The sequence below is a fragment of the Falco cherrug genome, chromosome 3 (genome assembly GCF_023634085.1).
Source record: "Falco cherrug isolate bFalChe1 chromosome 3, bFalChe1.pri, whole genome shotgun sequence".
Lineage (NCBI taxonomy): Eukaryota > Metazoa > Chordata > Aves > Falconiformes > Falconidae > Falco > Falco cherrug.
Genome location: NC_073699.1, coordinates 23,771,312 through 23,798,165, shown reverse-complemented (window position 1 = coordinate 23,798,165; position 26,854 = coordinate 23,771,312). Strand labels below are relative to the sequence as shown.

Sequence of the window (26,854 nt, the reverse complement as noted above, 5' to 3'; positions counted from 1 at the left end):
TGATGATAACAATAATAGGACTACTACTACTACTACTACTACTAATAATAATAATAATAATAAAATTGTAATGAAAAGGAAAATCACAAAAAGAGAGAGAAATAAACCCCAAGAAATCAAGTGATGCATGTGGAATACAATTTCTCACCACCAAGCAACCAATGCTCACCCTGTTCCTGAGCAGCAGCCCCCCAGCCAGCTTTCCTGCCAGTTTATATGGTGAGCATGATGCCGCATGGTATGGAATATCCCTTCAGCCAGTTTGGGCCAGCTGTCCTGGCTGTGTCCCCTCCCACCTTCTTGTGCATCTCCAGCCTCCTTACTGGCAGAGCAGCATGAAAATTCCTTGACTTAGTGTAAGCACTGCTCAGCAACAACTAAAACATCAGTGCGCTATCATGTTATTCTCATCCTAAACACACAATCCAAAATAATACTATAGAAGATACTAGGAAGAAAATTAACTCTATTCCAGCTGAAACCAGACCATTTGTAAAAGGCTCCTGTTAGCCTAACTCTCCAGCCTCATAAGATGCCTTTGAATAGCAATGCAACCTTCCAGAGTATGGACATTACCCCCAAACTGATGTTGTCAAAAAACTTGCTCTGTCCCATAATACAGGTCATCAATAAAGAGAATACTGCCCACATTATTAGTCAAAATTAACCTAGCCAAGAGTCTGAGCTCAGCAGTTTAGTCAATTTTCTACCCACATTATCATCTGCTTATCTCAAAGTTGTGCTCTCAGGATACTGGGGAAGAGTTTGTCAAAGGCCTTTCTGAAATCAGGGTATCCAATATCCACTACTCTCCCCCTGTCCACACAGCCTTTCATCTTCTCATACACAGTGAGGTGTTGGTTTTACATGGTTCCCCATGGTGAACCCATGCAGATTGCTCCCAAACAGCTAATTGTCCTTTGTTTTGGAAATAGTTTCCAGACAGATTGACACCATAATCTTTCCAGGAACTGAGTTTTAAATGACCAGCCCTCTCTTTCCTCAGGTCCTCTTCTTGCTATTCTTTAATGTGCACATGGTATTTATCTTTTCTATTTACCAGGATCCACCCTGACTGCCTTGACCTTTCAGAGATGACCAAAAGCAGCTTTGCAGCACCAGCTTCCTCAACACTCTTTGGTGCATCTCATATATTCCAATGGAGATATGTACAGCCAGATGGCTTACCTGCTTCCTCACTCTCTCTTCCTCCACTGTGGGTTGTGCTGCACTCCCACATAACCTACTAGTAGGTTCAGGAAGAACTGGAGGCAAAACACCAGTAAAAAACAAGGCAAAAAGGTATTAAGTACCACAACCTTTTACATTTTTTTTTCATTGGGTCCTCAGCCCCAATGGTGAATAAACATTCCAGTAGAGCATTCGCCCAAGTAAGCTAGGGGACCACCTGCATCAAAAAATTGTCATGAACATACTCAGATCCCTTGGAGTTCTTGTCATCAACCACATCATCCTTGCAGCAGCTGTCGGGGTGGTTAAAATTCTCTGTGAGTACCAGGGCTCCGCTTCTTCCAGGAATCATCTAATTTCTCTTGGCCATCTGGTCTGTGTCAGGTGCCTATACCTGACAACAATATCATTTCTAGTTAATTTCCTCAACTAATCTAACCATTCTCTGCTCTTGAAAATGTTAATGATTCACAGAATGGCAGCTCTTATTCAAAGTAGTTTAGAACTTCTTAGGTGTACACCTTAAATCAATTCTTAACCTTTCTCTGCCTTTTCCTTCCTATTTATGATATATCACACCATTAGTAACTCCTCCCTGAGGTCTGCTGTTCTGTACATTCCCTGTCTAGTCACACACTATAAGTAAATAAAAGACACTTGGCTCATAATACATGCTGTTAAGAGTCTTTTCCTCAATAACGTAATTAGTCATTTTGGCTAAAATAAATGCATGTAATCTTTCTATTGCAGATATCATGTTTACATTATTTTGATACTTACAATCCACCATGCAAGAAACCAACAAAAAATTGTTAAGAATCTTTACAACTGTTCTTTTGACAACTAATAAGAGTTCTATCACTTTCAAATTTTAAGACATAGAATCACAGAATCATTTAGGTTGGAAAGGAACTTTAATATCATTGAGTCTTACAATAAACTTAGCACTGTCAAGTCCACTGTTAAACAATGTCACTAAGTGCCACATCTACGTGTCTTTTAAATACCTCCAGGGATGGTGACTCAACCACCTCCCTGGGCAGCCTGTTTCAATGCTTGAAAACCCCTTCCATGAAGAAAATTTTCCTAATATCCAACCTAAACTTCACCTGGCACAGCCTGATGTCATTTCCTCTTCTATAGCTTGTTACTCAGGAGAAGAGACTGACACCCACCTGCCTACAACCTCCTTTCAGATAGTTGTAGAGAATAATTAGGTGTTTCCTGAGTCTCTTTTTCTCCAGACTAAACATCCCCACTTCCCTCAGCCATTCCTCACAGGACTTGTTCTCTAGACCCTTCACCATCTTCGCTGCCCTTACTTGGATGTGCTCCAGCACCTCAATGTCTTGTAGTGAGGAGCCCAATACCTAACACAGTATTGGAGGTACAGCCTCAGAGTAAGTGTTCTTATGATACTCCTAAAGTTTAGAAGGACAGCGTCATATTTAGTAGATAGACCCTATAAAAATGGAATATTTCACTGAATAAACTGGTCTTCTGTTTAAGGGATTTTGGGCTGTCCAAATTTTAAACCTTGAAATTTTTTAATGGGAACTAAAATACTTCCTATTGTTTATGTCTCATTGTTACAAGGTAGATGTTTAGATGCATACTCTAGACACTCTGAGAAAAGCAGGAGCTCTAACCATACCAGCTGAACAGGGAAAATTAGGGTTAGGTTGTTTCTTTTTCCAAACTTTCCCCTCACTTACATATACACACACAAATACATAACTTAACGCCTGCATCCTCCCATTACTTTGATCTCCAGTGCCTTTACAAATGTGATGAAAATACACATAATTTCTTTTGCACCATGACTCCTGGAAGCAGAAAAAGAAATAGACCATCTTGGTGGCACATGCAGGCTAGCAATAGTGTCAGAAATAAGTGTTCTGCCTTGATTCCAAAGTACAGTGCCTTGCTTCTTTGCTTAAACCTAGATGAATGAGAAAAGATTGTCCCCCCTAATGAGTATCCTTCATACTTGGATTAGTGGATGGGAGAAACCATTTAATTCCATAAGACTGTGTTCAACAGCAGAGCAGAAAAAGATTGGCCCCTTCGAAAGACCAATATACTTTCTTGTATTTTAGAAGTTCTGCATCCCTGAACTGCTTTCTACAACACCTCCATCTGCATTTATCATTATTCAATTCAATTGAGAACGAAGGAGAAATATTTTTAAGTGATTTGGAAGAGTACATACATCTGTGCTCACCATCAATGTGCTTGAGAGCTACTTGTAACTTCTTAGGAACAGCTCATACCTGTGGAGACAACTTCCTTTACATCTGTAGAATCCAATGACTTCAGGAAAGTAAAAGGAGACTTTGTGGGTTTTCAAAGCAACAAATGCATCAAAATTTGCCTTGTATATTTTGCATCTACTAACTGCTTTCAGAATAAATGCAAGAGAAAATCAGTCCAAGGAGGTTAGGATCTATTGCCTCTGTGTTAGCAACATTTGTATTTTCCTTCTTATTGTCCTTAAAGAGCATTGGATATTTTCATATTCATTTAGTATCAAATATTTCTGTTTCTTGAGCCATGCAGAGGCAGTTATAAAAACTGCCATAGATTTTTAATTTTGCAAGCCTGCATTTTCTTATTTACTGTGTTAAGACCGCGGACAGATCTGTCTGAAATAGGTAGTTCCACCATGGCATAGCATTCAAAGGGCTAGCCAAAATATTTTTTTAAGTTTCAGTATTGGTCTCCTAGATTCTAGCACATCGTTTCATATACATGTTTCATATTCATGCACATATACCAACATGCCCTACTGTGTAAAAGAAAAATAAAAATAAATGATATTCTGGAAAAAAACCCAACATTAATATATGTGCTGTTAAGTTTTGTCACAGCATCATCATTTTTTAAATCTTTAAACGCTGTCTGATTATTTTTTTTTCCTTTGGAATCATGCATTTAATATAATCATATATCAGCTAAATGAAATTATACAAGAAGCTTTATCTTAAATTAGTACTCTTATAACATTGTATTTTATATGCACAGATAATACACAGTATCATACTATTAAAGAAAAGCAAAACAACACCTGGAATAAAACTATGAAAAATTAAAGCATATGAAAATTTACACTCAGGCATTGAACTTTTTTAATAGAAAAGGAAAATAATTTAATTTACCTTTGTACTCTAGATGGAATCCAGTAAAACTAACAGATCCATCACTCCGAAAAGCCAGATGCATGGTATTTGAACTGCTTTCTATCCTCTCTGGCAGCTTGCTATCTTGAAAGCTCCCAATCAGTGGGCTATTGCTGTCTGGCCCATCATAGATATACAGAAAATCATAATTTGGTTCTATACTGAAACTGTAGAATAATAATAAAAAAGAAATATTAGATACAATATACTTTGCCTAACATTTTCACTCCTATTAGCTTAAATAAAAGTTTAGTATCACTGTCTTCACAAAAGGAAGAAAAAACTTTCACTGACAAAATAATGGTTTGTAGAATTGTTTTATTAAAACACCAAGAGAAATACCGTATTTATTGGTTCTCTGGTTAGAAACAGTATTTTGATGCTAGCTAGAAAAAAAAAGTCAACTTTTTTAATAGGAAAAAAATATTTCTAAAGCTTTAGAGAAATAAATGACATAGATCTACAGGAACCCTTGGTAGAAATGCTTTGTGATACAATGCAGTCAGCTGCAGAGTAGACTGTACACAGCTTCTAGTAAGACTGAATGCTTACACATAGCCGGGGATGACCATTCAGTAAGCCCAAGACCAAGAAGCATTCTGTCTATAATCAGTTAAAATGAAAAGGTGTAGTATTGAAAGTTCATTTTTTTCTTTTTAACTAAATTTTAGTTAATTTAAAAAAAATACTTAATGTAGTTAAGTATGTAACCACAGTTAATTAACTAATTTATTTAGTTAATTTTGAACTTAATTTTAGTTAAGGGCAGAAAGTTAACCAAATTTACTTATAAGATTGTCCCTGTACACAAAAAGTTTTAAAAAAGAATGAAAATCCAACCACTCAAATTATTTTTCTCTATTTAATACCAGCTGCTGTTTAAAAAAAATGTTGGCATCGAAGACCTGATGCAGCTCCTTCAAGGGAAATAATTTTTAACCTTTGGATTATTTCAGAAATACTTCTTTACAAAAGAAATGCAAAGGTCAAATGTCACAGCTTCAATTTTTAAAGTGCCAGAGTTTGTCTTGGCTTTAAAATGGTCAGCTGGAGAAGTCCCAGTCAAAAGCATATTTAACAGTACTCAGTGGAGTACCCAGAATTAAGTTTATAAAGGAAGGGGTTTTTCTCACTCTGGAACAGTTTCTTGTCATAAGTGAGTCAAGTCTCATAAGTATGTAATCTACTTTGACCAAGACTAAGCTTGTCAGCTTCCGTCAAGAATCATGACAATTGTCCATATTTTAAGAACAATTTGGCAATATTTGGCATCTATAAACTGTTCACATGGTATAGAGTCACACTATAAAATACTGTTTTTATTCTAAGATGGAAGATCTCTTTTATATATATATAAAAAAATGTACAATATAAAAAAGCAGAATATTCTTAAGTATTTTGAGATTACATTTCACACACAAAAAATGTGCTACTGCACATTGCTTAGCAATTTACAGCATTCTGAAATCACTAATAAAATAGTTAAATTGTTAACTATGTATATATAATTGACAAATTAATTTGCTTGGAAGGAATTCTTCAAAACACATACTATATCACTGAGCACTGCAAACAGGCAACTATATGACCTACATCACTGAACAAGTCATCACATTATCACTGATCAGAACCATAAAGCTACTACTAGAGAACATCCAGCATAAGAAGGACTTAAATTTGATGAAACATTACAATTCTTAACTTTTCTGTGACATCATCATATGCCCCAGTTGGGACACATATTTTCCACACATAATATATATATTAATTTACTTTATAGTTACATACATTGAAGACAGCACGAATTCCTCTGTGGATTTTATTAAGCTCAATTTAATCTTGCATTGTGATAAAGCAAAATGCTAAAACAATTCCATCTAATAACCAGATCAACAGTAAGTATTCTGTTGAAGTATCCTGAAATGATACTGACTAATAAAACTAAATTTAAAGACCACTTTTGAAATTTTGCTTAAATAGCAGGTGATGGTCTCATACAAAATATGATGAATCAATAGGTTCATCACTCCAGCCTTCTGGGCTGGAGAAAATTCAATGAGTTGCTCCATGCTGCTTTCTCAGGAAGAGAATCTTGGTAAATTGAGCACCATCCACTTTCACATTAGTTGGTGTAAACTGGGAGTACTTTTAAGTAAACAGGAGCAATGAGTTCCCAAGCTCCACCTCTATGTGTACTGAACACTCTAATGTAATTCTTGTGATTGCTAACAAAGATATGATTACTTACCACTTAGATAGTTATATTAAGTACACATATGCTACTCTACAAAACTCTGAACAACTGCTAATAATAAAGTTATGAACATGACTTCAAAAAATTATGAGCAAGTAGCAGTTTACCTGATAAATGCCAATGATATAACATAATCATTATTAACAGTGATAGTCCAGTCACAATCTCTGCTGTGGGGATAAGGATGAGGGAAGTTTGGTGAAAGTATAAAACCTGATGAGCCAGTCAAGTTGCCTCCACAGGGAGCTGTGAATAAAAATAAATTGGAATTGAGGAAAGAAAGTAAGAGAAAAAGAAGCAAGTACCAGCAATCTGTTCACTGACATTTAATGTCCTCCAAAAGTTAAACAAGAAACAACTGAAGTATTTACAAAGCTTTAATAGAAACAAAAATGTTTTCATATTTCGCCTTAGACAAATACTAATACTCCTAAGTGAAGCACTTGTTTTTGAACTCTCTGTCCTTTTATTTGCTTGTATAACATCACGTCAAGGTCAAGGCTTTTCTGAAAAAAACTGTGAACTTGAAAAATGCTCTGGCTGCAGACATAAAAAGACTTGACTGGATAAGATTTCCACTTTCTATTTGTTGTTAAAAGCATTCTAAAAGAAGGTTCTTAGGTTATGAAATATGATCTACTTACACTGATAATGCAAGTACTTGCATTTTCACCAGACAGCAATGATTAGTAATTTGGATCAAAACTGATACAATATAAATTAAATTCAATAAAAACACTCCAGTAATGGCAGTTTTTAAATTCAGAGATACATAAAATCTCTTCCAAGCACCCGCAGAACAGAACACACATATTTCTCCATGTGATTTTAAGGTTTCTAAATAAGTGTGTGTTTGTGGTCCAAAAATACAAAAAGTTAATAAAAAGAATGAAATTATTACTACCCTCATGAAGTTTTGTACTTCAGCATTCTTTGTGACTTCATATAACAACACGAGAAAAAGCATGTTTCCTAAAGATCTTTTCTGAAAGAACTTAAATTTTAATCAAAAGATTCTAGCTAATACTTATAAAGATATTATTTTGCAAAATTGAATTCTGCAAAGTAATCATCTGCAGCAGCAGGGAAAGGAGCTGATGACAGAATAACAGAATGGTCTGGGTTGGAAGGGATGTCTGGAGATCATCTAGTCCAAACCTCTGCTAAGCCATGTTCACACCTAGAGCAGGTTGCACAGAATCACATCCAGGCAGAGTCTGAATGTCTTCTGAGAAAAAGACTCGACAACCTCTCTGGGCCAGGGCCCTGTCACCCTCAACGCAAACAAGTTCTTCTTCCGTTCAGTTAGAACTTATTGTGTTTCCCCTTTATGCTCTTTGGACCTTGTCCTGTTGCTGGGTACCACTGAAAAGAGCCTGGCCCCATCCTCTTGACACTCGCCCTTAAGGTATTTGTAGACATTGATAAGATCCCCACTCAGTTTCCGCTCCTCCAGGCTAAACCAGCCCAGCCCTCTCAGCTTCTCCTCATAAGGGAGATGCTTCAGTCCCCTAATCACTTTTGTAGCCCTCCGCTGGACCCTCTCCAGTAGCTCCCTGTCTCTCTTAAACTGGGGAGCCCAGAATCAGACACAGTACTCCAGGTGCAACCTCACCAGGGCAAAGTAGAGGTGGAGGATCACCTCCCTCAACCTGCTGGCCATGCTTCTCCTGATGCACCCCAGGATCCCTGTCGTCTTCTGGGCTACAAGGGCACCCTGCTCTAGTTTTCTGTAACAGAGATTCTGTGAGCTCAAAGGTTATTTAAATCACTTACAGAATCATAAAATAATTTAAGTTTGAAAATACCCTTAAGACCATCAAATGCAACTATAAACCTAACACTGCCAAGTCCACCGTTAAACCATGTCCCTAAGTGCTACATCTACACGTTCGTAAAATACCTCCAAGGTTGGTGACTCAACTACCTCCCTGAGCAGCCTATTCCAATGCCTGACAACCCATTCCATTAAAAAATTTTCCTAATATACAATACAAACCTCCCTTGGTGCAACTTGAGGCCATTTCCTCTTCTGTTGTTCGTTACTCAGGAGGAGAGACTGACCCCACCTTGCTACAGCTTCCTTTCAGGTAGTTGTAGAGAGCAGTAACATCTCCCTGAGCCTCCTTTTCTCCAGGCTAAACAACCCCTGTTTCCTCAGCTGCTCCTCATAAGACTTGTGCTCCAGACCCCTCACCAGCTTCACTGCTCTTCTTTGGGTCATCTTCTCATAGAGGTAGATAGGGTTAGTCAAGCAGGACCTGCCTTTTACAAATCTGTGCTGACTGACTTGATCACCTTGTTGTCCTGTATGTGCCATATGATGGCACTCAAGATGATCTGTACAGATCAAGACAATATGTACAGATATAAATCAACTGAGTGTGAAAAATACTCAGTATTTTCCAATGTTACAAGAAATAAATCACAAATAATTTAAGGATTCAAACAAAGCAAGTAGAAAACTTAAGTAGATTAATGTATCCACAGTTACAATACATATGAGTATAGGTTTTCTACATTTTACATGTCTTTCTAATATTAAAAAGGAGCAATAGATAGATAAATTACCTGGGGAAAAAAAAAAAAAAAAACAAAAAACCAACAACCCAAAAATAAAATCAGAATCTTCCATTACATATTGGTACTATTAGTAATACATAATTTTTAAAATTTATCATTTTGTGTAAAAACAGCTAGAAGCTGAAACACCACCCTGTTCTAGGAATACATAAATATTATATAATAAATAGTTCTAGCAAACATATATTAATTTTTCCAGACCTAGCACAATTTTTTTGCCTCTCTTAAAAATCACTAAATACAAATTGCATCATAATAGTATTTTCTCAGAGTTTTTCAGCTGCTAAAGAAAATTCTGTTAGCTACAAGGGAACAGGCTGGAAAAGTCTTAATACAAAATATTTACTTGGTTTTACAATAAGGATAACAGGAAATTTCTCACAAAATCAGAAGCAACTTCTATTTAATGTTTTGGGGGTTTTTTTTGTTCCAATTCTGAAACAAAATAAGATGAAATTATTAGAAAACAAGATGCTTCCTTTAACTGTAACAGAGGTCACTGTAACCTTCTATCTTGCTGAACTAAAAGTTCATGCACAAGAGGAACTGTGAGGTTGTATGGAATGTAAAGGCTGCTCATCACCTGAAACTAGTGTTCTTCAGTAAAACTGTGTACATTCATGCTCTTGAAGTACTTTAACAGCCCGGCTTCACTATCCACATATCTCAAGAATGAAAATGTAGAGTAGGAAAGAGGACAGTAAGGTTATCCATTGTAATCACGCTTCCCTGAAATGACCTCTAAAATGTATCAGCCTGATGCTATTTTCTGAGGCACCCTGAATTTACATATGATGATACGAAGAAATAAACTTGAATTGTTCTAGACTGCTGTCTGCAAATATTCACAGCACCTTTCTGATGTGGCCTTGAGTTAGTTTAGTTCCCTATTAAATTAATTGATAGAATATTTGCATATCAGGAGCTTCTTTCTTATCTATTTACTGTTTCATTTACACATATTAGCAGTTACTTTTTCTTATTACAGTGAGACTGGTTCTTTCATTTAATCTTTCCCAAGGGCTAGATGATCATCAAAAAGACCGTCCAGAGAATAAATGCAAAATACAAGACGCTGGACAGTCAAAATGTATTTTATTTCAAGCTATACCATTAACAGCAGTAAAAAAAACACCATTAATCTTCACCTTTGTAAAATATTTCCTAGGTAGAATTTTCTTCAGATACAGCAGTTTCAGATTATTTTATTTTTTAATTCATTAGATAGTAAGTTGAGAAAGTCAACATCATCTAATGAAAAATGTTATTAGATAATGCTGCCTTTTCGGGTTTACTATCTTGTTGAAAGTTTTTTTAAAGACTTTATTTGTGTACCTGAATTAAATTCTCTTGTTTCAGAATCCATAATTTTTAAAAAAAATTAATGTGTGCAATGTTATTTAGTGTCACAACTTTGTTTTTAACAGAGGGCAGATCAGCTCTGAAAACAAAGTTTAAAGGACACCTATCTCTTATAGTATTGGACACAAGACCTAATACTGAACAAATACAATAGCCCATCTAGAAAGAAAGGCAAATGTCAACACAGTATGAAAAATGTATTTTTAGTTTATTACATGGTAAAAACTAGATGTAGGTTATGTCAACCTGTCTTTATAAGCTTCTGTGTAGACACAGTGGTAAGCACGTACTGTGTCAGTCTGCCTGTATGATGATCTTAGCATTCATTGTTTCTAGGGGGGGAAGTACAGGTTGGGTTTGTTTTTTAATCTAAAAACTATTTATTTTTTCTGGAAGGCAATACAGTACTATTATTTATTCTTTTATTCACTGAATTATATCTAACAAAAGAAAAAAGTGAATGGTTTCATTAGGTTTGTTTTGTTTTTTTTTTTAGTAAGAGATATCAAATATAGAATCATAAAATGGTTTGAGTTGGAAGGGACCTTTAAAAGTCATCTAGTCCAACTGCCCTACAATGAGCAGGGACATCTTCAAATAGATCAGGTTGCTCAGAGCCCCATCCATCCTGACCCTAAACGTTTTCAGGGATGGGACACCTATAACCTCTCTGGTCATCTTGTTCCAGTGCTTCACCACCCTCATTGTAAACTATTTCTTCCTCATATGTAGTCCGAAGATATATTTAAATAATCATAATTAAATATGAAATAACTACTAAAATATTCCTTTCTATTAGTGCCATATAAAAAACAAAATGAGGAAAGCAACATTGCAATTCACTGTTTACAAAAGAAACCTTTTCCATAGACATAAAAATGGAAATAAAGATCGTGCTTTAAACAAAATAATAGAAATAAAAAAAAAAAAAAACCCACCCAAAAAACCCCCGAACAAAACCCAAGCCTCTATTAAAAATAAAATAAAATATTGACCTATGAATTTCTGATGAAAGACTGAAACTTCTGGGAGACGGGTCCTTATTTCAACTAAATTTATAGTAAACCTGAATCCTAAAATGACATTTTGCATGCCCGTATTTTTAATGTTATCTCTGATCAAACTAAGCAAATACAGTAATTTAAGATTCCTTTGTCTCAGCAAGATTCGATCTGAGAAGTCTTTGGAATGGAAAACATTTAGTTATTTTAGGCACTACAGGTATAAGCCAAAGGACTCTCTTTTGACAGAGACATAATATTCTCAGATTTTAGTTTGTCAGAATATCTTCTGTGTAGAAGAATCTCTTGTTTTCATCATTCACTCAGATAGCTGAATCAATATTTTGTTCTTTGCAATTTTCCCATTCCTATTACCTTCACAAGGAAGATGTTCTTAAAATTGTGTTACAGGTAAGACTGAAGGAATCTAAACAACCAAGGCAGGCCCACAGGTAAGAACAATTAACAAGTACATTTACCTAGTTTTGAGAAATAATAATTAGGAAGTTCAAGAAGTCACTTTGGAGTGTAAAGAACTAATAAATTAAATATAGAACACATTACAACAATACACTTTGTTAATTATCTCTCTGTCATTCTTCCATCAAAATTGTTTATTTTTTCGAAGACTTTGATAAACCATGATGATGTTGAAGTTATCTGTACAAGCCTTGTACAGTTTTGAATTACAGGCATGGAAACAACATAAGTTAATGTATTACAAGTTTGGAAAAAAAGTTGATTAACTTCAGAGCGTACTGAACTACAACAGACAGTTTTGAAATCTTTGGACTCCAAGCCAAGGTTTGCACACCTACTTTAGTCTATTAGCAGCTTATATTCTCAAAAAATATATCATTATAGGAAATTTAGTAAAAATAACTTCATATCTAATATTTGGCTAATAAATCATTATTAAAAGCATTCTTGCTACTCTATGTACAGTAGGTGTTTGTGCATAAAGTGTGGAAATTGCGAGTATTAGGTAAATGGATGTATCCAGTTAAGAAAACAAGTGCATGCATATTTACACATGTACTAAGGACATAATGACCGGTGAGCATCTGCATTCCATCTATTTAATAATATCATCAACTTAGTTTTGGTAATGATTAAAACTGCTAGCACCGCCTTATAATAATGATTTTTCAGTGGAAAAAAATATTTTCAAGGTAGCAATATCAAATAAGGCCAGTGTGATACAATATATAAGGCCTGTTCCTAGAGCTCTGTAAGTCCTGTTATTTTTTCCCCTTAAACACCTACAGAGGTTCAATTATCATTATTATCAAATTTGTATTTAGGCATATAAGAATAATAAAAGATGAGCAATAAAATACTTATTTTCTGCAGTCTTCCAGAAAATAGTGCAGACAGTTTTTGTCCTCAAGCCCATACATTCACATTATAAGGGAAGCCATAGTAAGGACAGTAAGAGCAGAGAAAGTAACGTTTTGATGTGGTAAGTACAAACACCAGGTCAGTATTGTAGTATGTTTGCAAATACCTATCTGCAGATATTTGGGGTGGGGGGTGTATGCATGCATATGCAAATAGGACACAGATTTTATTTTGTAACAGCTAAGGTCAAGGTAAGTTTATTAAAGACAAGCGAGCTGAAAGCTGAAAGCTGAAAGCTGTAGAAGCTGCAGTCTCTGGCTAGTTCCTCCCTGCAATGTTTGCCCAACAGCAGACTACCAGGGATAGCAAAACAGGAAGAATGCCTTTGTGGAGCTGATGTTCTCACAGTTGCAGTGTCCACTCTACACCACTCTGGGACCAAGGGCTCTTGTCTGATTATTTCAGGTGCCCTTGTTTCCACACACACACCACACACACCCCCCTCCTTTCAGACACTCTGTTCAGGCAGTTCTGCTTTGGATAGGACAGTAAGCACAGTACCTCATAATGATGTGACTCAGGGTAATACCACTGCAACTGGCCTATCAAGTATTATTCCACTTGCACTTCCCTTTAGTGGCCCATTTTCCTTCTTTTCTGCTCCATCAAATTTGCAGATCCTATTTACTAGGTTACCTATCACAACTTTTAAAAGGGAATTTCAGGTCAGCAGCTGCTGTTCTCTGAGACAAAACCTTATATCATTCTATATCATATCACATTTGACTGCAGTAAAGAACATACTGGAAATAAGTATCATTACATTATTTACTGAACTAGCCAGATGGGTAACCCCATGATTATTTATTGCTCTACATTTACACCAGATTTTAGAAGTGGCAGTTCAGATATTTTCTAGATCAATAACAATAATGATTAGGATTGACTCAGAAGAGATTACTGAAAGGCTACTGTCTACTAGAGACTTTTGTAATTTCTTATTAATTTTCATCATGATTCAGTTAACCAAGTTAAATGCTTTCAAAATCAATTTAATATGAGCTACGTTTATCAGAATGGCATTACAGATTGAGATAGCATTTCCAGAAATAAATTCTGTGTTATAATTTCTACTAATAAAAATTTTCTTCTTTCTAAAATAATGAAAACTGCCAGAAAAATTAGGCTACCATTTTCCTGATGCATCTTACTTTAGTCCTTGCATAATTTTACCTGATCGACAAATTTACTAGGTCATCTGCCTAATACTTTGTACCTATGGGCATATGAGCATTAACCAAATCCTCCACAGTTATCACCATATTTCACATTTTAAGGCAAAGCTAATAGTGTCATTGACATTGACTTTCTTGCCTTCTCTGTCACAGATCATAAAGTTATAAATTCTATGGCCTTCAGAGGGAAAGAATGAGAACTATTATACTAACATACTAACAACTACAGAGGAAATATTTTGGTGATGTCCATTGGTGCTTTATACAGAACAATTTATCAGATGTGTGGTACTTGTATTTGTCCTTCAAAGAAAGCTCCTAGAGCAGTGTTATTCATTACACCAGAATTTCAACTTTAAAGAAAGCATTATTTCATTTTTTTTCTGCATACCTATACAGACTGGTGGGTTGGGCTGCCAGAAGTACCGATTTTCTACCTGAATGCAGGTTATTCTCTCATCTCCTTGCAGTTCATAGCCAGGGTCACACTGGAAAATGACAGTGTCTCCAGGTTCTCTTCCATCCCCATTTCTAGTTCCATTCATAGGGACACCAGGATCACGGCAGGCTGTAGCTACAGAACCTAGCCAAGAAGGGAAAAAATAGAATATTTTTTAAAAAAAAAAAAAAGTCACCTTTTAAATCCATTTCTGCCCCATTACACTTTCTTATCAGGAAGCTCTGCAAATCCAAAATTTTCCTACTCCCAATATTTTGAGAAATCACCCAACAATCTGCTGTTTTTATACTACTAATTTTTGCCCCTGCTTTACATATTGAAAATGTCTAAATTTTCATTTAATCAAGTTTTGGAAAAAAATTCTGGGGAGCACTGCAATATATAAAAAGGAAAGTAAAGAGATTTTCTAGTACCCTGGACACTCAGCACTTCTAACTTGGAAGAATTTTAAATATGAGTAATGGAAAGAACCAATTAAGAACCTGAGGTTGTCCAATAAGCTATGCTTGTACACTTCTTCAACTCTCCACAATTATAGTTCTTAAATGTGTGTATGGTGTAACATTTAGTAGTGAATGTGGAAGTGAATTTTACTGATCACTCATATCTATACCCTTGCACATGACATATCTACCACACCACGCTTTTGTAATAATGTTGAAGAAATCACCTACACAAAAAATACATATGGACTTAGCCTGGGAGAGTATACAGCTAAACATAATGCGTAAGTACAGGTTATTACTAAGACCACACATATAATCACAATGACTACAATAGGAGAGATTTATAGATATTTTCCCCAGATTTCACATATGATCAACATATTATTTAATACATTATGCACACAAATATGTAACCTTATGTGAAAAGTAAACACAACAATGGTTATTTAAGAAAGCATTATTTCCTACTTGCATTATAAAACTGCAACATGTTACATGCATTACAAATAAATAACAAATATCAGAGTTGCCTGTGGAACTAGTCCCACTGAGCTCAGCAACCCGTGTAAAATAAACACAAAGTGGCAATACTAAGATTTAATTCAGATGCCCTCTTTCTGGGGAGGTAATACCAAAAGACAACAATGTATTCACCTGAAATATGCACGGTTTATATATTTACTATGTTTTGGAAAAAGAAATCTTGGTCTAAATAGGTTATTTCCCTAAAAGAACCAAGTATCTTGCTTTTCAATGCATACATAATAAAAAATAAAAGAATAAGCTCTGTCAAGTTATGGGTTTTTTTATAGGCTTTTTTTCCACATAAGAAGTCCTGAGTTCAGGGAGGAAAAAATGTCAAAAAGACCCACAAAAAATTAACTATGACCAGACATTCAGGAGTTTTTTCCTCCTTATCCCTCAAAAATTAAATAAATATTTTTAAGAAAACTATTAACTACTGCATAATAAATGAAATATTATGATTATTTTTTATATAATCATGCAACCTGTTAAAATTTCTGCTTTAGACAGAATGATCAGCACTCCTGTTAGTATCTTTAAATAAACTGCTGGCTTTTAATTTAGAAAACAATATTGCTAAAATATGGAATTACTAAATTGTACTGCACTATACTAGTAGATGTTGCAAATGTTGCACGCAAGAGAATAAGATATTGGAGCTAGAACACACAGGAGTAAAATTTCATCAAATATGAAAAGGTTCACAATATTAATGCAGGTGAGAAGTAAAAAAAGAAGTAGTTAAAGTAAACTTAGAGTGAAGCAAGTAGTTAAATCAGTCATATATTAATCTGCATTCCTCTGATGAGAGCATAGATCACTCTGTATTTTTTGATTAATGTTGACCAGTCAGAAAGAAACTCTATTCTGCTCACTTAAACACTACCTTCCTTGAATCTTGCCATAGATCTTGTGCCTTAAAACATTCTGAAGTCAATTCTAGAAGAATGAGTCTGATATGCAGAATTTGTAATCAGTCTTGAAGTGCTCAAGAATGGTTTTGCTATAAAGTTTGTTACTAACTGTACATCCTGTTTGTTCATATTAGATTGTATCATTCTGCAAAATAATTGTATATGGCTGAAAAAGTAGCCATATAAAGCACCACCCAGATCTATTTGGGATTCCTGATACAAACTGGGGCTTTTTTAATCACTTAGAAATAATTATGTAAATTAAATTTATCATTTTAGATATTTGCATATTTGTTCAACCTGCTTCTAGCTCTTTTGGCTCTGTAGCCAAATTGGTGAAACATGGATTGGATAAGTGGAGTATGAAATGGATGATGAACAGGCTGGTCTGCCAGGCTCAAAGACTGCTCACAATCCGAAACCTAGGCTACAGCTGATTATCAGCAGTGTCCCTCAGGAGTGAATGTTGACATCAATATTGTTCAATACCTTCATTTAAGATGGGGACAATGGGACTGAGTAAAACTCTTGACATGTTTACAGACACTGAAGGATCAGTTGATATGCTCTACTGCAGTGATCCTATTTAGGGAGATCTCGGTAGGCTAGAGAAGGGTCTGAAAGAAGTTCAAAAGATAAAACTGCAAAATCCTGCATCTGGGAAAAATCAAACCCAAGAAACAATTTGCTTGGAAGCAGCTTTGAAGAAAAGGAATAAAGGCAAAATATCTTATTGGAAGAGTGCAGCAAAACCACAAAGCATTCAGAAGTAGCAACAAGCAAAACTCCAACTGCACAAAAGAAAAATGATTCACTACAAGGCTGGTGAAACACGAGATATTATTTTTTTTTCAGAGGGGTTATCTCCAGCCTTTGAGTTCTTGAAAGCCATAAGCAGCCAGAGCTGTTTGACTCTTCTGTGATCGGGGAGTTGGACCAGAGGTCTTCAGAGGTCCTTTCCAACCTAAACTATTCTATGACTCTTTTTTAACTCTGCAAATTCGTATTAAATACACAGAAAATTAATTTAAAAATAAAAAAGCCTGCTTTAAGACTGATTCTTGCATTATAGCGCTAGAATGGAAAAGACATTCTCTGCTCCCACAGTCGAAGCAGATAAATACTATTAAGTCTGGATTTCAGTCTTTTAGAGTACTCAAACTCTGAAAATCTATTTCTAATTTTTCAGAGTTTGTTCAGCAATTTAAAAAACTATATTAAGGGTATTAATACTAATTGAAGGATTTATGAAACAGTCTGACCGACAAGGTAAGCTACTATTCTAGAACCAGCCATGAATGTCATACAGAAATTTTCAATAGGGTAATAACAAATAAATTAACGCATTCTCAATTAATAAAATGTAGGAAAGGGAAAGAAGCCAGCATGCCTTTAAAAGCACTAGGATTCATGAAATTATATATTTATTTTTATGTTCTCGTAAATAAATAACCATTTTGGTTTGATTTGTCTAAAAGCTGTAGGAAATTTTGCTTCAATGTTTTCTGTTTAAGTGCTACTGTAAGGAGGCATTTTAAGAAAGAGAGAAAAAACCCTCCATAATATTGCTACTACATGTTATGTGATTTATTTATTCATGTAGTTGCGTGGCATTATCTTCAATCAGGGTAATAAAGCAGCAATGATTTCTTAGCAGAAGTACACTGTAGAGCTACAAAGCTACTAATTTAGAATAGTTAGCATAATTTGCCCCACAGTCTTTGGGAATGTGTTTGGGTAAAAATAGGTAGAAAACCTGGATAGGTATGCATACTGGACAAGTTGAACACAGATAAGTTTTTGACACACCTCTTCCTCTACATTTTTAATTTATAGCTATATAAAAATCTCCAATATTTTGTTGCTTCTGTTGAAAGCAAGCACTCCAATCAGTTTTGTATTTCTCACCTCTGTTTCATAATATACACATACTTCTACAGAGCATTTCAACAAATGTAACTAACAGATTTAGATACAAAATTTCAGCTGTCATTTTAATTTGATTGTAATTTTAAATGGTGGTAGAGGCTTACATATATAAATGGTGGTAGAAGTTTATATCTATTTATTTCTTACCTGTTGCCATATTTTGTTGTGGAAATAACTGAGCATTATGGAACTCCTAAAAAAGAGCATTTTCATCTTTTGTTTTTTCCCCTTCTAATTAATTTTCAAAAGAATACACTAGGAGAAGGTATCCAAACACAGTTCCACACTTATAGTGAGATTAAAGCATAAATAAATTACTCCTTTACAGTACTTCTGAAAAACACATCTGTATCTTTGTAAGCATGTGTCTAAATTCAACTTGCTAATTAGGAGTGAGATTCATTCAACTTAATTTTGGCCATGTGAAAGTCAGGTGTCTTATTAATAGGTTTCTTTCCCAGATTCTTTATACAGTCAATATCACAAAGGAGAAAGATCTACTTCTGTCTTAGACACTTTACATTCTCATGGTATGGAATGGAAGGAAACATCATCCTGATACATCAATCTTTTCCATTAAGAGGAAAATCCTGTAGGAATAATTTATATTAGACATGTAACCTCTGTCTTAAGAATAGATTTGTTACGATACATTTTGACTAACTTGACAATATATATTTGCCTCAAAAAGGAGGTGGGTTTTTGTATTTATTTTTTATTATTATTATTAATAAATCCAATTGTGAGAATAAGAATACAGAATACAGAATTTTTTTTTTGGGGGGGGGCAAGGTTAAAAAATAGTGATCTAAGAAAATCTCAGTACTCTGTATCATTAAAGAACTAATGCATTTCTTGAGAGTTAACTGATATTAAAATTCAGTTATTTCAGTCTATATATCAGTTCCTCTTAGTCTATGTTACTTGCTAATACAGAAATAGCCAAAGGGCCTGCAAGTGAGACTTAGTATCTCAGACACCCATACAGCATTATTCTGTAATGCAGGCTTTGAATATGGGACCACCAATTCTCCAGAAAACATGTGCAAATGCACAGGCACAAGTTATACAATACTCTGGAGAGTTACTTATCTTAACCCATTCCTGCTACGTGTCTTGAAGGAAGTGGGACAGAATCTCGTTTTGGAGTTTCATAGCAGCCAAGCCATGTGAAAAATGCCCCACTCCCTACTCCCAAATTTGTTTGGATTGGTCCTAAGATCACTGATACGAACAGATTCATATGTTCTGAGCAGTTTAAGATGAGAGGAGGGAGTATCTTAAATCATCAGTTGACTAGCTGTACATGACAGTAAAAATGCTCCTACATAGTTGCAGAAGCTGTTTAAGCAGCATTCAGTCATACCTGGAAAGAGTTTAAACACAGATCTGTCTACAAATGTCCTTGTTGTAGGGCATAAACATATTTTGTTATATCTTTTTTTAACAATGAGGCACAAACCCACATTTAAACAATAAAACAGGTAATTAAATTATTGTAAACTGACCGTTCCTGCCTCAAAAATAGTAAGTACTGCCAGGGTCCAAAGATTTCTGATAGTTCATAAGCCCATGTAATTTGATATGTGACTGTAACGTCCTAAGATGACAGCTCCATTTTCATGCAGGAAAGATACTTTGAAATATAGCATTAGAAGTGTGACAAGGCAGTAATAGACTCCACTGATACTGGGGTCATTATAACAAATGTCCTGGGATTTCTTGCTGTTAACAGTGATTTCTAAATTCAGTTTTCTAATGCATGCCAAGTCTAATATCAGTAAAGAGTCTGAATCCCAACCCTGAGACAAAATTACTTCTTCAATTTGATTAATTCGTGCATGTCTTCTGGAGAGAAAAGAAAGGGCAATTTTATTTGTTTATTTGAGAATTAGGGGAAAAAAAACATTATTTTTTTTTCTTTTTTCCTCTTTTTTTCCCCAGAGCACAACATCAGTGCAAAAGTTCTAAGCCTTCCAAATTTCAAGCCCTTCATAACACACAGCATGTTAAAAAAAAATATTCTTAACTTATTTAAACCAACAAGTTCTTCTAAACTCTATCACTTTAAGTAAAGGCTTTCTGTAATTGTTGGCCTTTCAAACTTGCATCGGCTTGAACTAATCCTGACAGACTGCACCTTCAGAATTCAAGCTGTCCCAGACTCTACGTAATACCTTTACCCATATGGACACTGCAGTCTCCCTGCATCTCTAATACTGTTTGAGAATCAGGCCAGCCTGGTATTTGCTATTTCATATCCAACCTTTTATACAACTTCTCCTGAAAAAGAAAGAATAAAAGAGCTACAGTGTTTTTATTCAGTCTTCTACCAACAGAAGCACTGCTGAGATAAATGTTTTTGTCTATTTTTAACTTCAGTTTCTGCTGTAGATCTAACAGAGATTTAGGAGCATATCCATTATAATTCTAAAGTAAATTCTAACCATAGACTCAGTTTGTTGATTTTGCATGACTTCATAGATTCTAAGTCTGTCAGTTATTGTTTGAAGATTAAAATGGGAAAATATTAAGAATAAAGCACAGAATAAGAATTTCAATTGGAACAATGTACCCCTTCATCAAAAAGAGTTTAACATTTTGCACAGTCAGGGTTTTCTAGGTTGTGTAGACAATTTCTCTGTTTACCTAACTCTTAGCTACATCATCTTTGGCACTTAATTTTGGATTTCATTCCTCTCAGATTCTGCAAGAGTAAATCAGTTAGAAGGTATAAGATAGGCCAGGTTTATTACACATGGGGAAAAACAAATAAACAAACTAAAAGCCCAAAACAAAACAAACCAAAATCTCCAAACAAAAAAACCCAAACAAAACAAAGAAACAAAAAACCAAAACAAAACACCTGGAAACACAGATATTAGTAAACTGGAGTAGACCACAGTTCTAATCTCTCCTGTCTAATTGGAAGCAGAAAAGAGAATACAAATTGATGCGACTTCTCACAAAGAACTTCCTGACTAGTTCAAGAATCAATAGTTCAAAGAATGCAATACACAGGCCTAGTTTCAGTTTCTGTTTCAAATAATCCTTCAGTATTCTAAATGAAACAAAAGCTTTGAAAGAAAATAACTAAATTGTTCATTTAAGTATTCATTGCAGATCTTCCAGGAAGACAAAACAACAGATGAAATACTTGAATTCATTTCTGGAAGAAGTTAAGGTACTTGTGTAATATCTAGAGTTGGGAAGAGCAGATTGTCTTGCTTGTCTTGTTGCTGTATGGATTGTGAGAGATGATGGAGCAATAGATGCTGTGGATTTTCAATAGTAGCTTCCAGGTCACATACTCCAAACCTTCTCAGAGCAGCAGCCGCAAGCACATTGACAATTCAAGGCTCTGGCATAGCCCACAGGTCATTTTGCCATCCAAAGCCAATGGAATGGTATTTATCTTGCAGACAGCAGGGTCCATCTCCACCATATCTCTATAACTCTCAATGAACCTTTCTGAGTCTTATTCCCCTCTTACACTAAGCACCGACCAATTTCCTCCTAGCACCAAGCCTGGTACCACATACAAGAACAGGACACAGATGATTGAAGAAGGGTTTTACATTGAAACAGGAAGGGCAACACTTCTCCCCTCCATGGGGATTTCCTTGGCTGCCTCTGAACTCACAGGGACTGCAAGTTGGGCAGAGCACAAAAAGGGGTGTGTAACACAATGTTTGAAAGTTCTGACACCCCAGCTGTCCTGGGTACTTGTGTACTTCTCTTTGCAAACATGTACTTGTCAAACATAGGTTGTGTGCATGCTATTGTCAAGATGGGTTAAGTCAAGTATATTGCTTTCCTGAAAAACAAGTTTGCTAAGTAAGTTACAGATTTCTTGTGAATTCGTGCACCTGTGTAGTCCCTTAGTGGGGATTTTTCTGGCTCTCCCAAGGCTCACAGAAACAGGCAAGCCACAGCTTATACAGATGCATGACAGCATGCACACTGGAGACTGATGTAAGGTCCTTTACAAGGTAATGTGGTTTTTTGTTCTTTGGCTTTTTTTTTTTTTTTTCTTTCCCTGTTTCCCAATGTATAACAAATAATATTCCCATTTTCGTAATATTATCCTGATAACAAATAACCAGTAAGGTCTTTGTGTGGTATTGTTCTCTTAAACTTCTGTTGCATTATATGTTGGCAAATGTTGCAGTCTGATGTACCCACACCCACATATAAATTGAGTACAAAGTTCTCTGGGAAATCCCAACCTGCAAAAAAAATTAGAGGTGATGCAGACTAGCAATCATTCGAAGACAATTATTACTAAAATATAGAAAGTAAAGCCATGCCTGGTAACCCCCATAATATATTATGCTCTAAGACTATGTTTGACAAGTGGGAGATATTTTGCAGAAAGATCTACTCTCTGAAAAAACCTACTAAACCAGGCAATATAATGCAATAATATGACTGGCTTGTAGTTCATCCAGAAGCCAAGCTCCCTACAGCATAGAGTCAAAGGGTCTATTCAGCAGCCTAAAGCTCCCTAAAGTGTAGGTCCAAGGGGTCCGTGCACAGGGCTAGAGACCAGCACTCCTACAGCACTGCTCAGAAGCCTTGTGTTGAGCAGAAATGGGGCTCCTGGACCGGCGCTAAGGGAGCTCCCCATTGATCATGCTTAGGGCCAGTAAGGCTTGTTTAGTGCACTCAGGACCCTGACACAAGGAAAGATAATTTTATTTAAGAAACTTTGAAAGGAAACACATATTAAATTTTTAAAAGGTGGAAAAATCTGAGTTTTAAAAAAAGTTTTACTGAATCTGCTGCTCATAGAAAGACGTAAATAGTTACTGAAATTTCTGTGCATAGAGTTGGATTCAAGGATCTTATTCTTACGAATGGAACCACACTTCATTTTAATACTTTTGTTTGACATATTGGAGAGCTATTAGCAATTTTTTGGGGGGGAAAAAAAAAAAAAAGAAAGAAAATTCAGCCACGGTCTTGGGAAAACACACAAACAAACAAATGAACCAACCTATCTGGTTTATGTTTGCATCTTTCTCTCGCCACATATTATTTTATTTTTTTTTTCAGTTAAACCCTTATATATATTTGGTGCATGTTGGAGCTCATTAAGAAATTCTCTCCATACATGTTTAATCAGTGTAGATTCACCTGTTAGATTTTCCAGGAAGGCTCAACAATAGAGGTAATTCTGAGAGACATCACAAATTTGTGGTTACCACAGATGCCAAGCCCCATGTTATTAAATATTCACCCCATTGGTTTTTGTTTTATATTGTATATGACTCCTAATGAAATCCAGAGTTATATTTCTACATTTCCAGCAGCAAAGGTTTGCATAACCCATAATTGTAAGTTTTAGAATGCTTACCTAATAACTCAAGTTGGACAACACTGACTACTTGGCCAACTGCATATTAAAATATTATTCATTGCTATTGTATTCAGAATTTCTATCCAGATTATTTTATGCATTCTACTGGTTATCCATCAAAATTATTTAGTAGAAATTGTTAACTCAACTTGTTTTAAAAATGTTGTTTACATTGTAACTTGGTATAGTATCATTTCTTTTTTGTGGGGAGAACAGTGGAGATCAAATTCTTTCCTAAAGATCTTTTTTTACAGTCAGATACACTTTAGTTCTTAGGGAGAAAACAGGCATAGGTTTAATGAGACAACCTCATTTTCTATTTTCTTATTTTTTTTGTAGTTGTCAATTCACATTAGTTGTTAAAATGCATTTTATTACAACCATCTGAAATGCTAAACTGCTCTTGTCAAGTCTCATTGGACAACCTCATGAGCTATTTTTCCCCAGTTCAGAAGAAAGTCTCTTTTTCCATAAATATGAACTCTTCAGTTCTGAACATCTATTATACCGGAAACATTTGCTCATAGCTTTGGCACTGAGTATGAAACCCAGTCCCAAATAAATTAATTGACATATGGTTTCAGATAATTGCTGGAACTCACCAGAAAATAGATACTGTGACAATATGTAATCATTAATCATGCTGGCAATGCCTTCTAGCTGGGGAAAAGTGTTTTGAAAATCTTAATTTCATGTAGATTGCATGTTTTGGGGTTTGTGGTTTGTTTGTTTGTTTAACTATAGTGTTTTTTAAGCTTTTTATACCAGATCTACCTCTATTTCAGCTGGCATATTTCTTTATGTGTTTATTCATTATGTTTATGAATAAACAAACAGAAATAGGTTCTCAGAAAGAAGCAATCATCAGGATCTTGGAACACACACAAGGGCTTCTCATGTCTTGGGAAATCTTACCAATGATCATCTGGTTTTTAGTCTTTGTACTGAAAAGAAAAAAAGGTGGTCTGAGCAAAAACATATCTGTTTAATTCTTTACAGAATAGTGTGCAACCTTTTCTGTTGCAACTCTTAAGGATACAGTTGTAAAACAGAGAACAGCACTGCTGATTTGCCTTGTTCTTGATTTTGCAGTCTCAGTGAACTGAAATGCTCTGAGAAGATGGGGAGATTGCTTCTATCTTAAAAGTTAAATTTTCTATTTTGTCTTTTAGTATTACAAATTGTATATATGCATTATAAACCTGAAGTTTCAAAACTATTAATATTTGGGGTGTTGTTAAAGATAGGGCCGAATTTGGAGCTCCTGAGACCTGGTAAAGTAAGATGATGTTTAATCTGTCTGAAGTATTCAGCTTTTGTTGATTTTTTGCTTCAATTGTTTTGGTTAATTTTTTTTTCTTTTTTGTAATGTAATTGAACATTACATTGTTCATTGATACATTTATATAGAATTGGCCTCTTTATTTGGTAACATTGTGTCCACATACTTGAATGTCATTACCCTGATCTTTGTTAACTAAAATTTTTGCTTTAGGAAAGCATTATACCATGGTCATTTGAAAAAAGTTACAGTACACTGTCAGAAAACAGCTTCTGTTTTCTTTAGTCTCATTATACAGATTATACCGTCCCAAAACAACAATAGGAATATAAAGAATAAAGATCTGATTATTTTAATTTTCTTTTGCAAGGTTTAAAAATTCCTCTATGTAAATGAATTACATCTCTGACTGCATGTCTCAATGTGTCCAGCCAGTAACCAGCCAGTTACCAGTCTACAAATAATATTTTCCACAGTCATATATAGAAGAATGAAAGATGAGCATTCCTTCAGTCAAATGTCTTTGCTAGGTCTGTAGTTTATGAGATTAGGCAAATTACTGGAATGCTTTTAAGAAAAAAAGAAATATTTCTATAGCAATAAAATAGCAGCAGTAATCTCCCTTTAATTTAACTATGTTACAAAACACCCACCCCTAGCCAGGAATGAGGTAAGAGGGAAAGTAGGAACAGCCAATGAGCCGACAAACTTGGAAGAAACCCCCATGTAAAGAACTTTGCTGAAAACTGAAGTTAGAAGATGTATATGGGATGTAAAATCCATATACAGAATTTGAAAGAATTATGGCTTGAAAAAGAGGCTCTGGATTCCAATAGTGAAAGCTTTTTGAAAGGCAGCAATATAATTTACAGAACATTAAAAAGTATCACTGATCAAGTGTAAACCTAGTCTAATATGCCTTCAAGAAATTTCACTTATATAAGTATGTTTTGGCCATTCTCCCAAAATATTAGTTCTTTCTGGATACTTCTTTGTGTTATGTTTATTCCATCACAAGCTGGCAATAAAACTTCCAAAACATCATTCTTTCCTATGATATGGATTACATACAATAGAAAACACACTTCAACCATGCATTGACTGAAAACAAAAGATGCATAAGTGAGAATAAGATGCATAAGGCCCTCGAGAAACAGAAGATAAATCTTTAAATATCTGTCTCTCCTGTACATTTATGCATTCAACTGTAATAATTGTAGAAAAAGAATAACAGTCCTGAAGATGTATCTGTACTTGCAGAAAAGAGCCCATCATATGTGCGTGTGCATGCATATGTGTGCCTGTGTATATCTATAAAGGATGGCACATGAATCATAAATGAAAGAAACTACTGATACTGAAGATTACTAACAGAAAATCCATCTCTAAAGTAGCATTAATGCAATACCAGAATTTGTCCATGAGACACACAGGGCAGAATAACTATAGAATCTCATTTGTTTACCATTGGAAAATGGTTTCCCCAGTCTTATGACTGAATGTCAATTGTACACTGCTTACTTCTGTTTTTTATAGCAAATACTTAACAAGATGCCTTTTTGGAGAATACTGCAAAACCAGCTCAATATTACTTTCCTAAATGCAAAACATATTGTAAGAAGATATTTCAATGAGGCAGGATGAGCTTCACATACATTTAAAGATGCAAAATGTCACCTTTACATGGTTTCATAAAAATAAATCCTGTAAACCTCAGCTGATGAATTTGTATGTCACACTTCAGTTTGCCTGTAATTCTATCTAAGATAGCAAAAAAGAACTGTTGAATA

General features: G+C 35.1%; 1 protein-coding gene across 3 annotated transcripts in view; it reads right to left on the bottom strand.

The window, feature by feature from the left end:
• Positions 1 to 26,854, bottom strand: part of CSMD3 (CUB and Sushi multiple domains 3) — a 726,530-nt gene that overhangs the window by 203,823 nt on the left and 495,853 nt on the right. For all 3 annotated transcript variants that reach the window (XM_055706136.1, XM_055706138.1, XM_055706139.1), the window contains 3 exons: positions 14,538 to 14,729; positions 6,732 to 6,870; positions 4,350 to 4,537 (listed from right to left, as the gene is read on the bottom strand). In XM_055706136.1, the coding sequence (XP_055562111.1) occupies positions 4,350 to 4,537; positions 6,732 to 6,870; positions 14,538 to 14,729 (519 nt within the window). The remainder of the gene's footprint in view (positions 1 to 4,349; positions 4,538 to 6,731; positions 6,871 to 14,537; positions 14,730 to 26,854) is intronic.